Source organism: Mus caroli, unplaced genomic scaffold, assembly GCF_978045245.1.
Source record: "Mus caroli unplaced genomic scaffold, Mus_caroli_1 scaffold_8, whole genome shotgun sequence".
NCBI lineage: Eukaryota > Metazoa > Chordata > Mammalia > Rodentia > Muridae > Mus > Mus caroli.
The window spans coordinates 138,804,219-138,821,671 of NW_028227263.1; the positions used below are offsets into that span (position 1 = coordinate 138,804,219).

Consider the following 17,453-nt stretch of genomic DNA (forward strand, 5'->3'; position numbering starts at 1 on the left):
CCATAGTATAGCAAATACATAAACCAGTAACCTAATGTTTACTATCATTGGTGAGCATCACGCAACAGGGCTGGAGACATGTCTCAGTAGCTAAGAGCTGCTCTTCCAGAGGATCTGATGGCCTTCTCATGAAACCCACACACATGTGACATGCTCTGATGGGAGCAAGTAAGTGAAAAATAATAAATAAATAAATCTTTTGTTTGTTTGTTTGCTTTTTTTTTGGTTTTTGTTTTGGTTTTTCGAGACAGGGTTTCTCTGTGTAGCCCTGGCTGTCCTGGAACTCTGTAAACCAGGTTGGCTTTGAACTCAGAAATCCGCCTGCCTCTGCCTCCCAAGTGCTGGGATTAAAGGAGTGTGCCACTACCACCCAGCTGTAAAAATAAATCTTAAAACACGTACTGTATGTTATACATGATCCTCTGTGATGAATATTTGGCAGCATAGTTTGTTTATACCAGATTCACCAATAATGGGCGATTAACCCTCTGCTGAATGCCAAGCACCACGCTGGTCACCATCACATAAGATAATAAAAGCTGAAAGCTTTCCATCCCTGACTGAAACATCCTTACTCAGTGTTTGCCCATCTAAAACGTTCTTTTATACAAAGTCAAGAAATGTGGGTAAAAACGTAACTCGTGGGTAGAGCACCTGCTCAGCATGCACGCGGTCTGGGAGGCATTCCCAGCACCACAGAAACAACCAGGCCACACAGCCTGTAGTCCCAGCACTCGGGAGGCAGAGGCAAGATGATCTCTGTGAGGGAGGTTAAGGCCAGTGTAGTGTACACAGCAGTCCAAGTCAGCTAAGCCAACACGATAGTCAGACCCTGTCTCAAACAATAGCAGCAGCAGCAACCACCAAAACAAAACGGCAGCAGAGATTGATATTCAGGTAAAAGTAAAAGATAAAAGTGCATGAGAAAGCCTCTAAGAAACCATATTTTAAGTCTTTTCACACACAAATAGGTATATGGGGCGATGCCTATGAAAACAGCTTAATTTAGCAATTCTTTTTTTTTTTTTTTTTTTTTTTTTGGTTTTTGGTTTTTCGAGACAGGGTTTCTCTGTATATATAGCCCTGGCTGTCCTGGAACTCACTTTGTAGACGAGGTTAGCCTTGAACTCAGAAATCCACCTGCCTCTGCCTTTCATTCTTCCTTTCATTCTTTTTTTGTTTTGTTTTTTTGTTGTTGTTGTTTTGTTTTTTTTTGAGACAGGGTTTCTCTGTATAGCCCTGGCTGTCCTGGAACTCACTTTGTAGACCCGTTTGGCCTCAAACTCTGAAATCTGCCTGCCTCTGCTTCCCAAGTGCTGGGATTATAGGCACATGCCACCACGCCTGGCTCCCATCATTTTCTTTAACTGTATATTAACCCTTTGTTATATTTGAAGACTATTTTGAGTTAGAGCATGGAAAGTCTGCATACTTTTGTACTTTATGATATTTTATTTTAAGGTAGTGTCTCCATATCACACATGGCTGTTTTGGACACACAATATAGGGTAGACTGGGACAAAAGAGACAGAGATTTTCAGGTTTTGTCTCTAAAGTGCTTGGATGAAAACATTAATCACAAAAACAACCTGACATTATTTCTGACTTTCATAGATAAAATTTCCTCTGCATGTATTATAGTATTGTAAATAGTTTTGTGAAAGAAAATGTTCTAATATAAATATAGGTTCCTTCTGTTCTATCACTATTTTTGTTTCTTTATCTATGAATTAATGTTGGAGTTGGCTATGAGCCATTTCTGTAGGTTTTTTGGAAAATAATGTAATTCTATATTTTGTCGTGTATTGCATTTAATGGAACTGCATATATTGAAGTATGCTTGCATCCCTGAAATAAATTCTCCCTTAGAGGAAGAAAACAGGGGGAGGGGAAAAATAGGACAAGAATCAGGTATGGTAGAAGATGGAAGATGTGTACAGAGGTCAGGAAATTGAACAGAGGTGTATAGCAATCAGGGATGGGGTTCTTTGGGAAGCAACCAGAAAGTCCCAGATGCCAGGAAATCAAGAGCATCCCAGGAACCCACAAGGATGACATTAGCTGAAATATCCCAGAATCAGAAAGAAGAGTCTGTTGATACCATATCCACAGGTTAGGCATGCCCCCCCTCCCCCAGTTGAGGAATAGGGCCACCCACACATCTACAAAATCACACCCAGAATTGTTCCTGTCTAATGGAAATAATGGGGCAAAGAGTAGAGCAGAGACAAAAGGAAAGGACACACAGAGACTACCCCACCTGGAGATCCATCCCAAATGCAGTCACCACACCCAGACACTATTGTGGATGGCAAGAAGTGTTTACAAACAGTAAATACAGCTATCTGATACAGCTATCTCCTGAGAGGTTCTGCCAGATCCTGACCAATACAGATATGGATGCTCACAGTCAAGCTTTGAACTGAGTACAAGGGACCCCAATGGAGGTGTTAGGGGAAGGACTGAAGGAGTTAAAGTTTCCTATCTGGCATCAATGGGAGGGGAGTCCTTTGGTTCTATGAAGGCTTGATGTCCCAGTGTAGAAGAATGCTTAGGTGCTGAGGAAGGAGTGGGTAGATGGGTGGGAGAGTACCCTCATAGAAGAAGGGTAAGGGGGGATGGTATAGTGGGTTTGTGGAAGGGAAACAGGGTAAAGGAGTAACATTTGAAATGTAAATAAATGAAATCTCCAATTTAAAAAATTGAAAAAAAAAGCCACACATAGCAACATCACAATAAAATTGGGAGTATAATTCATGGGTAGCTTCTAGCCTAACACATACTAGGTTCAATCTTTAACTCTAAGAAGGTAATAAACAACGGTAAAATAAGAGCAGGTTTTTTTTTTTTTTTTTTTTTGGTTTGTTTGTTTTGTTTTGTTAAGGCTTTATATGTCTTACTTTTATTAAGCCAATGGCAGCTGGGCAGTGGTGGTACACACCTTTAATCTGAGCATTTGGGAGGCAGAGGCAGGCAGATTTCTGATGTTGAGGCCATAATGGTCTACAGAATGAGTTCCATGACAGCCTGATAATATAAATAGTTTTTGTTTTGTTTTGTTTTGATTTTTTTTGTTTTTGATTTTTTTTTGGCTTTAGCCTCTTGTATACCAGTTGAATGTTAGGTATATGATTGCAAATTTTTCCCATAAAATCCCTACTACATATCAGGCCTTATTGAAGGCACAAAGGTAAAAAATAATAAAGTTGTATATATATATATATATATATATATATATATATATATAATATAATATAAACTTGCTATTTACTTACTGTTTCTACATATAAAATATTAATGTAAACTCTGATAAATGATACTCATATTTTCATGCAGTGTGCCACATAGATACATATGAGGAGTATCTAACAGTCATTTATTGTCATGTAGTGCTTCCTAAATATTTTATAAGTAGCACAGCTCCAAAAATAACAATTTTCAGAGTGAATGATAAAGAGTTGACAAAAATCCAAAGTAGAAAAGAGAATGAGCCAGCCAGGATTATCAGCAGTTGTGGAGGTGTATTTACTCTGATTAGTCTGCAAGCAAAACTGAGAATTGGTCTCATCCCACAAACCTCAAGAAATCCTGTCTACAATAGAGGAAATAGTCGAGTGGAAGCAATGAGTTGGTCTCATTTGGGCTCAAATATCAATGTGATTGTATTTTCACACTCTTGCTCCCAAGTCCTGAGTGCATTCAGTTTATATAAGATTAATTTCCAGGTAGGGGAACAGGGCATTTTTGAGTCACAAAAATTTTCCTACTGACCCTTGTATTTGGTAATTATGTTATGGTTAATCAGTGATAAAAGAAGATATCAACAGTGTTTGACTACCAGATTCTTGTGTTTTGGCTGGCTTTGAAAAGGACAGTCTATTTCAAGGTGTTTGTGTAGAATTCCCATTGACATATAACATCACTTTGTCCAAGGAATTCCTTTTGCAGTTTGACATTAATATTTTATAGGCGCTTCTTCTTATGTTTTTTACATGCAAATGTGGAATAAATAATTTGTATCAGTTGTTCCAGATGTTCTGATTATCGAATTGACAGTTTGAATTATATTTTCAAAAAATAAAGTATTCCTAGTCCTAAACTGGGAATAACTGTCACTCAATTGTCTATCACTAACTCATGCTTCACTCACTACTATTCATATGAGGTATGACGTAGGATTTTGTGGTCTTTTCACCTATCTCATTTTCATATGTCTAATTACTATAATGTGTTATGAAAATTTTGTCCTATTATGATGGCTTAGTTTTGTTTAACCCTGTTTTATTTTTTATTCTCCCATAGAATCATGTCATTTTCTAATGAGTGACATAAAGTGGATCTAATGAAAAAGGAAGGAAATAGGAATATTAACTATGATATATTTGCCAGTAGAACTGACAATTGTTCACATCCAAATAGAAGTAATGGAAACTGTAATTAGGATATATTATGTGAGAATAACAAGTTATTTTCAATAAATAAAACAATCAAAATTAAAAGAAAATCTCCCTGTTCTCAGAGAATGATCTTTTTTGTGTGTTTTGTTCTTTTGGTAGGTGTTTTTGTCAAGAATTTTCCACATATATCCATCAAATGTATTGATCTTGAATGACCTTTTTCCCTCTTATTAAACATTATACTGTTTTCCTCCATTTTTTTTATAAAGAAAAGTTCTCCTCTTGTATATGAATGTGTCTTCCTACCCTCTGCAGGCAACTTAGGAATGTCTTAAAAAATAAACCAGTTTTGTTGTCTTTGATTTCATTTATAGAATGTTAACAAAAAAGTTCAATGATAACTGAAAATTATTTGTTGCTTTTGTCTGGTTGCTGTTATTGCTGTACTTGAGGTGTGTTAATAGCCTTTATTTTTTCTGTTGTTCTAGTGCTGTCCATAGGTTCCTTTGTCCTTCTGGTCATCTTATGTAAAAGAGTGAATGGATTCTTCAAATTTACTAAAAAGTCTTGTTTCTATGAATATGCTTTTCTGTAATTGTGTTCATTAGTGAATGTGGTGAATGTCCTTTTATTATATGGTAAACATTTTTGGATATAATGACAAGGGTTAGCAATTATGACTATTGGTGTTTCATAACTGTAACATTAGCCTCTTTCATATCAATACCTATTCCAGAAGTTTAAGGTAAGTGAGGAGATTACTGTTTCATTAGAGCAATTATTTGAAGAAAATTTTGTTTAATTTAAAGGAAAGAATATCTAACAGTGGTGAAGAACAGTTTTTTTTTCTTATTTTTTAAATTTCAAAAAATGGTTCTGATATGACAAAGGTATATTTTATGCATGTTTGAAATCTTCAAATAATTGGTAAAAATGTGAACAATGAAAAAAAGAAATATCATACTGGAGACTAGAAATTGTTTCCTTATGTGACTAAATTGTTCATTTCAATATGTTGCCGTGTATTCATCTGACAGTGTTTACTGCTCTGCATTATAAACCAGTAAGCTAGCACACACTTACGTTTCTTCTTCCTGTGGCCAACTCAATCATGTCTACATAAAAGTGAAAGTGTCGACCATGTGGCAAATATGGGCTGAACTTTCCTAACTTCATCTTCATCCCAAGGTGTTGTGAGAGATTCCCAAAGTGAGTAATGTCATATTCATCCTGCATTATTACTCTTTGCTTCATAAACACTCTGTCCCCAAGAGGATTAGTGAAGTAGGTCCTTCTTAGAAAGGAGTTTACTTAAAATACAAGCATTGCACTATAATGTATATATCATTCCTTCAAGTCATAAAATTCATTCTGAGTTCATAGCAAAGGCAAACATATTTAAAGAAAGAAAGAAAGAGAGGAATCACAACAAATGCAATTTCATAAATGAAATTATCACAATATTACAAGAATTTAAGTTTTCTCAGCGAAGAATACCAAACAGAAACACAGAAAAATGCAGATCCAAACACAGGTATGCAACACACACACACACACACACACACACATACACACACACACACATAAATATACACACAGACCCTGAGAGAGGCTCACATCCTTTCTAAGTCACACATATAGTACAGCTATACATTTATTTACAAACAAATATACATATATGTTGACACACATATGTAAATACTCAGGCAAATGTAAATATTCAGGCAAATAAATGACAATCATTTCCACTCAAATAAAAACACAGATATGAAATCACACAAAATAATACACTGGCACATATACAACCACACACACAGACATACACAGAGAGAGAGAGAGAGAGAGAGAGAGAGAGAGAGAGAGAGAGAGAGAGAGAGAGAGGGAGGGAGAGGGAGAGAGAGAGAGAGAGAGAGAGAGCAAAACACGGGGAGACGTATAAATATTTAAGGACCAGCCATGAACTATATTGACACACAGAGATTTTTATACTCACACCTAAAGACAAAAAGGAAGGCAAAGGCCTTGCCAAGTACAAAGAAATAGACAGACACATACTTAGTAAAGCAGGTACAAATTTGTATATGTACTTATAAACACTTACAAATTACATACATTGTACACAATGAAACCTACTCTGACAAAACCCCAAAGAAACATACACACATATATAAACAAACACTTATAGAAAGAAATTCCTACATAGAAAAAATTGTTGCTCACTTCCACTTCCATACAGGAAGATAAACATATATGTTGAAAGTAACACAAATATAAACACAGATACACAGAAAGAGTAGAAAATATACATATACTCAGTGAGAAGGATACATTCACACATATAAACACATTTCTACAGACAGAAATGAGTACCAACACTATTTCTTGTTTAGTTACTCTCAGAAAACCCAGAATGTTCTCCAGAGCCTACACTCTTGGCAGAATCACTGGATTACACTAATGAAAATAATTCCTCCAAATGATTTCCATATAATTGACAAATATAAATAAAACCTCATCTTCTAATCATGGAGAAAATTAAAGAGGAAATACTGTTTATATACAATATTGGAAGGGGCATGCTAGTAGATATTTGGGTGCTCTGTATAAAACCACACATTTTCATTGCTAATCTGTGAATTCTCTTTCCAATCACATTCATAACAATCTATAGATTTGCTTTTGTTAACGTAAAATGTGTGGAAACCTATCTATTTTGGAAAATATTTCTTATTTCTTTAAGTCTGGGCATCTGAAAGACTAAACAACTATGCAATTGAAGCCACCAAACCTCGGCCAATAGAAGAAACTTTTACCTTCAAGCAGTGAGAACTGGCTCCTTTTCCATTGTCTATTGCCTGATTATCAGCCTGTTGCAGATTCATCTCATGGAGGGCATGGGCTATGGCATGCACAGCATTGTATATGTTATGACTACTCTCACTAAAGGTCATGTCAAACTTCTGTTCCATTAGCCAATCAAATGAGGCATCAGATGAATTGTTCTTCAGTATTTTACAGTTAGATGCTGAGTCTTCATAGTTAAAGTATTTCCACTCTGGCATTACTAGATATAAATCTGATTTTCTGAGATGGAACCATGTATGTACAAAATTTTTAAATCCAGAAATCTCACCATGGTGGGGTAGAAAAGTAAGTGATCCATAGAATGTGCCATGACTTATGTCTGTCTTACTGGTAGGGAAATTCCATTGTTTTGTGGTGATCCATATTCTCTGTAAAATGGGAGGGTCCCACATTCTGAAGATCAAATTAATGAAATTGAATGTTTCTCCATAAATGATAATAACATTTGTTAATGACATCACAATTTGGCTGTAGAACATTTCAGTTGTTTGTTGTAAATAAGGTTCAACAGAGATCATTTTCACAAAGGCAAAGCAAATTTCCTTGTTTTCACTCTGTTTCTTCAACTCTAAAAGAAATTGGTTTCCTTGATCGTCATCTGGGATGACAAGGCCAATCCAGTTCCATTTGAAGTAAAGTATGAAGGAGACCATTGCCAAGGCTAGAGATGTGTCCTTTGGGGCCATCTGATAGAGATAGGGATATTGTTCATCATCACTGAACATAGAATGGAAAGGTCCATAGGTAAGCTGAAGGAGCTACAACACAAAGAGCAGCATGAGGTGTTGTGCATGTGAAAACACTTGTAATCATATTTACCTGCAAACAGTTGATTAACTGTGACTTTTTCTCTCATCTCTGATTCAAATTAGCAAACATGGAAGCCTGGCACATCCACTTCTAATGGGAACAGCAAGCATAGCTGTTTGACAAAGATGTAACAAATGTATTCACATATTTTAATGACTGCCTTTCTGTCTTCCAGTTTTAGTCTTGATATTTGTGTTTCAAATGTTTGAAGGGATTTTATACTTTTACAATTTGGGGATATTTGATTAATATTTTTTAAAAAGGCTTTTATGCCATAATCCATAAATACTTCTAAGATTGAAGAGGAGAGTCCTGTACATAATACTGATATAGCATTTGGAAGAGATATTCTTATATTGCCCTACTTGACAGTAATATTGTACACTAGAGGTTGTGACCCACATAAAACGGCCAGAGATCTCCTTTTTAGGTTTTGTTCTGAATTACTCTGGCAATGTCTGCCTCTGTGCCTCCCCGGGAAACAGACAATAAGATCAAAGTATTTGTAAAAATATAAACTAGATTTTGCAGCCTAAAAGTGTTAGCAGCAAATTGGATTAGAAAAACTCTTCTTACTATATACCCAGGCAATTCTGGTGCAAAATATTTGGGATTCATAAGTTGTACATCTTGAGGAAAATATATAGAAATGAAGTTAGATTGACTTGTATTTGTCCTCCTTCAAAAGTGATTATAATGTTTTAAAAATCTTCATGTGGAAAAATATGGAAAAATGAGGTATTGGAACCCCATAACTCCTCTTTCTTAGAAAAGTTAACTTGTCAAGTTCTAATCTTGTATCTTACGATGTGGAAGCAAAAGGAAAAAAAACAAGATAAAACATAGCAATAAATTAGAGTATATAACAATATTATATACTGATAATAATATAATAATTTAAATTAATTCCATTAATAATATCATCATATTATTAAAGAAAATGACTTATTACAGGTATAGCACTATGGGTGTGAAATTATTGCCAGGGATGTAATGTCAATTTAAATTCTGACTTTTAATAGTTGGTCATACACTCACAGGTAGTCAAATGACCATCTCCACAGACTGGATTGGAGCTTTTCATCCTTTCTAGTACCACTGAAATGTCATGAGTTGCCATATTAAGAAGGGTATTTCATGCCTTTACAAAAATAAAAATACTCCAGATAGTTAAAAGTTAGGTTATAGAGAAAATGTTGGTAAAATTTATTTCTGTTCCATCACAGTTTTTCTCTGATGACTAAACTTATAACAGCACCATAATTCTATTATTTCATAGTTTAGCAATGATAATTTAAGCTTATAACCAAGATGAAGATAACACCTCTCTGGGGACAGAAATAACATGCTCTATATTTTGGAACAGCATGAACAAATCTCTGCTTGCTGAGAATGGTGTAAATAATGAAACACTCTGACTGACAGTCAGTCAAGGCTGTAAGATTCTCTCTTCCACCATGCCAGACTCAATTCTCCATGGCCTCTTCTATTCTGTCTTGCTGGTATCTTTCTACTTCTGGTGGTAGCCCTTAGCAGAAGGTCTAACATGTTTCTGAATAGTAAGTATCCTGGAACTTCCTAGATTGACATAAGCATAAGTCCAACCACATCCATTAACTTTCTTAATAGATATCAAAGTACCCCAAAGAGACATGATGTTAAGAATTCCTGGCCTATGATAACTCACACGTGGGGATAAGAAGCTGTCCAGGTAATTCCAGAAACTTAAAGATGCCTTCCAATTGGGTCCTGAAAGCAGAAAGGAACACATACGTCTCTTCATTACAGAAATAATTAGGGATAGGGCTGTCTTTATTTTTATGAATTAAATATGGTGTAGGTGTTAAAGTTTTTCCATCACAATGGCCCAAACTGTATCTTATAATCAAAGACATATTTGGTAAAAGATCAGGATTTCTGTTGATTTCATCCATTGCAAACACCAATGCCAAAGCATATTTGTGGTTTCTAGTTGTTTTTCTGTAAAAGAGTACAGAGTTTATTATGGACAGATGATTATACATCCACATTTGTACTCAGTAGAAGCACTAAGCTATACTGGAAGTTTCTGCATCTGACATCTAAAGACGGGAACAAATGGCTTTTGTTATAAGATTGGATTGACACATGGACCTGGAAAATAGAAAGCACTTTAAAATTTCATGACAGTGTTGGTCCCATAAATAAGCGATGGTATTGACCTCATCCACAGAGATAATTTCCATTTTTGTTTTTGAGCGCTTGATCAGAAGGTAAAGAGAAAACCACAGATATTGACAAAACAGTAATTCTGATCATGTCTTCATTTTGAAATTATTGAGCAATAAATAAATTTGTTATTAGAGCCACTGAGTTCATGATATTTTCTTGTGAAATTAACTGAATTGTTTAAGGAAATGAAACCATAGCCAGGAGTGGTGTCACACGCCTTTAATCCCAGCACTTGGGATGCAGAGGCAGGTGGATTTCTGAGTTTGAGGTCAGCCTGGTCTACAAAGTGAGTTCCCGGACAGCCAGAGTTATACAGAGAAACCCTGTCTCAAAAAAAAAAAAAAAAAAAAAAAAAAAAAAAAAAAAAGAAAAGAAAGAAAGAAAGAAAGAAAGAAAGAAAGAAAGAAAGAAAGAAAGAAAACAAACCATGATTTATCAATGCATAATTGTCTCTCTCTCTCTCTAGTAACATTTGATTCCTGTACATATAATCTCTTACAATTAGTGGCCAAAATTCTTGACACATCCCTTCATATCAAACCTCATGCTGTTATTTTTTCAATCTTTTATTGAAATAAAATATTTTCTAAAGATTTATTTTTAATCAATTCAAATATCAAACATGAATTTGGTATTTGATACATGTCAATATTTAAGTTTGTATGTATTTGAGTAAGGACTATTTAGGTTGTAAGATTGCAATACAACCCAATGTTTTATAAGATACTTTCCTGTAGACTATCCTCAATTCAAATGCACAGTTATGCATTAGTGGCAGGTGTTTAGTGCGGAGATTAAGGGCTTGTCCCACCACTGATGTATCATTCTCCTAATTTTATTTACAAAGGAATGTGATATATATTCACTCTGAGTATTTTATTCATTATAAATTAATTTCTAGGAAACATCTTTGACAACCTTTGTCATTACACTAAAACAGTACTAGTATCCTACTTAGAACTCGGAAAATAAGGAAATATCTGTGATATTTGTATATGTCAATATTATATGCTTATAATATGGAAGAGATTTTTGTGTAAATTTATGGAATATATTCATTGTTTTGTTTTTTTTTTTTAAATGAAAGTGGACCACTAGACCATGGGAGTGGAATAATACCATATTGGGTTTTTTTTTTATGTTTTTGAAAAGAATAATATCTCCTGTTTTATCCTTGTCATTTCATATAATTTTATCAATAAACTCTATATGTACGCCTGCTTATTTAATGATTAGAATGAAGTAAATACAATCAGTCTTTCACTAAAAATTATACAGCTATTGTGTTTTCATTCTATACCCTATAAAATAGGTCATTTTAGAATATTCTTTACTACCACACACACACACAAATCTCAATTAAAGTTTTACTAATATACAAAATAAATTTGAGAGTAGACGTTGTACAATGCTCAAACTACTACTTTAACTGAAATTTAGGAAACATCAGTTACTTAAGATGTCTGTGTATCCTAGTAGTCTAAAGGGCTGTGTTTTAAAACAATGATCTGCAATCCACAAAAATTGGTATTGATACCACTTTGGTAACATGTGCACTAATATTTACTAAAATTATTGAAATAAGTCCCACAAGATTTAGATATTTTAAAAGGGTCAGAGATTAACCAACTCATACAGGAATGGAGAAGACATTTTTCTTAAATAATGACCAAAAAAACTAATAGAAAGCTCCTGTATCACTGTCCTCAAACGTTAAAACTATCCCACAATACAATTGTCACCCATGCCAGTGATAAGGGACATAAGCAGTCACCACTGTTATTGATAGCCTGCCTATTCAAAGAATGTAATCATATCATTGGATTACATATGTTCCAAATATGGTTTACTCTAAAGAGAGAGTGCCCAGTTGAACTTTGCAAAACATAAAAGCCAGTGATTGTACATAAATAGTGTGAAGTACAAAGCCACAGTGCTTTTGGATATTATCTTAAAAACTCTTCGATGTCTTCACCCCTAATGAGGTAAATATTACTTGCTCATATACATACAAAGATATCCATCCAGACATTCATATGAAGTAGGAATATTTGAGTGTAAGTATCTTCCCTTTCCAAACCTGATGAAGCTTTAGAAGTCAATAATTGACTACATGCAATGAATTTGAGACAGTAAGTTTGTATGTATGTAAAGTTTTTGACAACGTTATGTGCCATGAATATTATGGGAACCGGAATATGCTCTAGGAGCAACACACTTATGGAAGGACTGTCAGCAGAATTTATGTCCATTTATTTACATGTACGTGGGATAAAACATAATGAAATATTACAGGATCAATTTCAATAAGTCATCTCCGCCTAGAGTGCAATATAAACTGTCAAAAGGCAGGCTTTATGTTAAAGATCAATGTAGATATTCCTTTATTCCAATGCTTCCAATCTTTAAATCACAAGCCACCTGGAAGAACACCAAAACCTCCACTGGATTAATTAAATGGAGAAAATAGGATTAAATCTGTAAAGGAATTAAGGTTGTTTCTTGGAGTTCAGACTTAGCACCAGGACAGAAGACTCAAGAATTTGCCTAATCCTCATCCTCACAGCACTCAAGAAACATTTATGTTCTCATTTCAATTTAAAATACAAATTTACTTACAGAACATTAAGAGTCTTGTTGAAATAATCATTTTCAATGGGTGTCTGAACTGCTGCCAGGATGAAACTACAAGTTTTCCCCACAGATTCATCATTTATTTCATCCAAATTTATTCTCCAAAAGCACCTGGGATCAGTGAAATTGGCCATGAGAAGTGTAATATTAAGGAGGAAGAACACCCCCATGAAAATGAACATATTTTTCCTGCATTAAACCTGGGCAGTGTGGATTGTGAAGTGCCATGCATATCAGCACATCAGATTTCTACCAGCTTTTATTTCTTTGGGCAAAGGAGATGTTTATTGCATATTCGTGATTCATTTTATTTTTAGGTTTCTCTTGAGCCCTGGAAGAAACTTAAATAGTTTCTTCCCTGGGGCTCTGCAACTGGTGTCCACAGCTCATGGAATGAACACGTGTAGGTAAATACTTAGGAGGATAATTCATTCTCAGTCTCCATGATATCATTCATGTTTGTGAATCTGTGGAAGGAAGCCCCTGTGTTCAAATTTGGTCCTTGAAAAGTTTCAACAATCTGATTATGTGACCACAGTTAGAAATGATGTCATTGGATTGAATCAGATTCATAGTGACACATCCAGTACTAGCACAACTGGAGCTACTGAGGACATAGGGGACACTGTATTACACAGTCCAAGTCATGCAGATTCAGTCTCATGTTTATAGTCACTGAGATCCACAGACCATGTAGAATGTGGACTATGTCACAGAAGTGGTAGATAAGAATATCTAAACAAGACCTGTGCTTCCATTATCTTGAGAATCTATAAACAGATCAAATCCCAAGTATAGGTAATCCAGCTCTATCTGAAATCATACATTCTTCCCATATCCACAGTTAATTTACATGGTAAACATTGAGTTTTAAAGGCTCAGCAAGACCCGGAAAATATGCCATGCTTTGTTCTTTATTTCCAATAAAACAAAAAGTCACCCTACCTTCCAAAAATTAATTAGTAATGAAAAAATCACGTTAATATTTGAATTCCAAGCCATTATCTCCCTCCCATGTGCTCCATTTTTTCACGACTAAATAGCTTATGCTGACCCATGTATTATATATAAATGTTTGTTTTCTTTTCCTACATTGTTTTTTGTCAGTTTACATTGAGGTAGTGGCTGTTAAGGAATCTTATTTAAAAATAGGTTTTAAATATCTTAGAAACAAATAGTGACTTGACGGGACACTGTGGTTCAATGTGTAAACTTATCCTATACATTCTTTCTACCCATGTATATTTGGTTGTAGTCTAGAGTCAACAGTGACAATCTTAGCGTTTACTGAATATTGTACACTCATGAACCTGTTTCATTGGATTTGGACTGGAAACAGGCAGAGTTTATATAGGCAGTTCATCAGTTTGGGCAATGATATGCCCCGTTTTATGTCTGAATGACACAAACAAGTTTAGTGTTTTGCATTGTATATTTTTGCATTATGTAAAAGTCACTGTTTTTCCTGTGTATGACTTCTGAATTTCTAATAAATTTAGAGTACAGAGTTGTATCTAGAGGAATTAATTATAATGAAGCACTCCTTCATGAGAATACTGAGGAGGGCTGGGCGTGGTGGTACACACCTTTAATCCCAGCAGTCAGGAGGCAGAGTCAGGCAGTTTCTGAGTTTGAGGACAGCCTGGTCTACAAAGTGAGTTCCAGGACAGCCAAGGCTATACAGAGAAGCCCTGTCTGGAAAAACAACAAAAAAAACAAACAGAGGAAATTTCATTTTCAAGTGTGCAAATGAAATTTTCAGTAGTTCAGATTTGGTAATGTTTTTTGTTTAATAATTATTATTTCCCAAATTGTATCTTATATATCGGGTGTTCGAAGTTTCTGGGATAATATCCACTTATCAGTGACTACATATTGTGTGAGTTCTTTTGTGATTGGGTTACCTCACTCAGAATGATGCCCTCCAGGTCCATCCATCTGCCTAGGAATTTCATAAATTCATTCTTTTAATAGCAGAGTAGTACCCCAATGTGTAAAGGTACCACATTTTCTGTATCCATTCCTCTGTTGAGGGGCATGTGGGTTCTTTCTAGCTTCTGGCTATTATAAATAAGGCTGCTATGAACATAGTGGAGCATGTGTCCTTATGACCAGTTGGAACATCTTCTGGATATATGCTCAGGAGAGATATTGCAGGATCCTCTGTTAGTACTATGTCCAATATTCTGAGGAACCGCCAGACTGATTCCAGAGGGTTGTACAAACTTGTAATGTCACCAACAATGGAAGAGTGTTCCTCTTTCCTCCACATCCTTGCCAGCATCTGCTGTCACCTGAATTTTTAATCTTAGCCATTCTGACTAGTGTGAGGTGGAATCTCAGGGTTGTTTTGATTTACATTTCCCTGATGATTAAGGGTGCTGAACATTTTTTAAGTGCTCCTCAACCATTCGGTATTCCTGAGGTGAGAATTCTTTGTTTAGCTCTGAGCCCCATTTTTTTAATTTGTGAAGATTTGAAACTCAAAAAGAATGAAGATCAAAGTGTGTACACTTTGCCCCTTCTTAGAATTGGGAAAAAAACCACCAAGAGAAGGAGTTACAGATACACAGTTTGGAGCTGAGATGAAAGGCTGGACCATCTAGAGACTGCCATATCCTGGCATCCATCCCATACTCTGCTTCGAAATGCTGACACCATTGCATAGACTAGCAAGATTTTGCTGAAAGGACCCAGATATAGCTGTGTCTTGTGAGACTATGCCGGGGTCTAGCAAACACAGAAGTGGATGCTCACAGTCACCTATTGGATGGATCACAGGGCTCTGAATGGAGGAGCTAGAGAAAGTACCCAAGGAGCTGGGGGGATCTGCAACCCTATAGGTGGAACAACAATATGAACTGACCAGTACACCCCAGAGATCATGTCTCTAGTTGCATATGTACCAGAAGATGGCCTAGTCGGCCATCAGCGGAATGACAGGCCCATTGGTCGTGCAAACTTTATATGCCTCTGTACAGGGGAATGCCAGGGGCAAGAAGTGGGAGTGGATGAGTGTGGGAGTTGTTGGGGTATCGTGTGGGGAACTTTTGGTCTAGCATTGGAAATGTAAATGAAATAAGTACCTAATTAAAATAATAAAAATAAACATAAATGAATATTTATAGTAACTGGGGATATTTAGTTATAGAGTTTATATAATTAACTTGCATATCTCTTTAAAACTGTATATGTAATAAACATTCAGTATGTGTCATTTTAATGGAACTTTTCTAGTTTAGAATCATCTATTGTATTATAATAAAATAACCTTGAGAATAATTAATGAAGCTTTGTGGAAACAAGTTATAATAGCTATAGAATTTTAAATAAAAACGATTTATTGAAAATAAAAACAATTATTATTTCCAGGAAATTACCATACATTAGTGTTTATTATTACCATGCATTATTGTTTCATTGTGGCACATTGACACATTTGTAGCATGTACTTTGCTGGTATCTGTACCTCCATGACCCATGTCTGTTGCCCATCTTGCTGCTGACTCATTCCTCCATTCAATCCACCTCTTCTCCCTTCAAGACATTCTGTGTCATGCTCAATTTGCAACTCAAGAATGATATATTTCTTTAAATTTTCTAACTATAGGCTTCACATTTCCTTTATTCCTTTATGCCTTCTCAATTCCTTTATGCCTTTTTAGACAAATAATTTCTCACTTTCTTCAGTTTTTTACTTCTAGGTCTATTCTTTTATTTTATTTTTATGTATATGCATATTTTATTAATAATTACTGGTTATTTTATTTCTTTGCATTTCAAATGTTATCCTCATTCCAAGTTTCCCATTTCAACCCCCACAGCACAATCCCCTCCCTTCTGATTTTATGAGGGTGTATGCCCACCCATCCACCCACTCCCACCTTACTGCTCTAACTCTTTCTTCAGAAATAGCATCAAGCCTTCACAAGACTTAGTTCCTCCCCTCCCATTGATGCCAGATAAGCCCCCCTTCGGTTATATATGCAGCTGGAGCCATGGGTCTCTCCATGTGTATTCTTTGGTTGGTGTTTTAGTTCCTGGGAGTTCTGGGGTGTCTGGTTGGTTGACATCATTACTCTTCCTATGGGTTTGCAAACCGCTTCAGGTCCTTTAGTATTTCTTTAACTCCTCCACTGGAGTTCCTGTGCACATTCAGTGGTTGCCTGCAAACATTTGTATCTGTATCTGTCAGGTTCTCATAGTGTCTTTCAGGAGACATCCATAACAGTTTCCTGTAAGCAAGCACTTGTTGATATCAGCAATAGTGACTGGGATTGTTGACTGCATATGGAATGGATCCCCAGGTCGGACAGTCTCTGGATGGCCTTTCCTTCAGTTTCTGCTCTACTCTTTTTCCCTGTGTTTCCTTTAGACAGGAGAAATTCTGGGTTAAAATTCTGAGAAGGGGTGGGGTGAATCCAACCCTCAACTGGTGGCCATTCCTAACATCTGGATATGGTTTGTACTGCTCTCTCCCCTTGGTTGGGCATGTCAGCTAATGTCATCCCAGTTTTGTCCTGAGAGCCGTTTGCT

General features: G+C 35.7%; 2 protein-coding genes across 2 annotated transcripts in view; both read right to left on the reverse strand.

Moving 5' to 3' along the window:
* Positions 1–17,453, reverse strand: part of LOC110297661 (ubiquitin carboxyl-terminal hydrolase 29) — a 319,430-nt gene that overhangs the window by 13,040 nt on the left and 288,937 nt on the right. The window lies entirely within an intron of this gene.
* LOC147003715 (vomeronasal type-2 receptor 116-like) lies at positions 5,369–13,099 on the reverse strand. Its single transcript, XM_085842369.1, is given in 6 exon segments — positions 5,369–5,707; position 5,999; positions 7,211–8,020; positions 9,760–9,843; positions 9,845–10,052; positions 12,903–13,099. Coding segments are annotated over 6 exon segments (1,542 nt in total). The 3' UTR covers positions 5,369–5,465.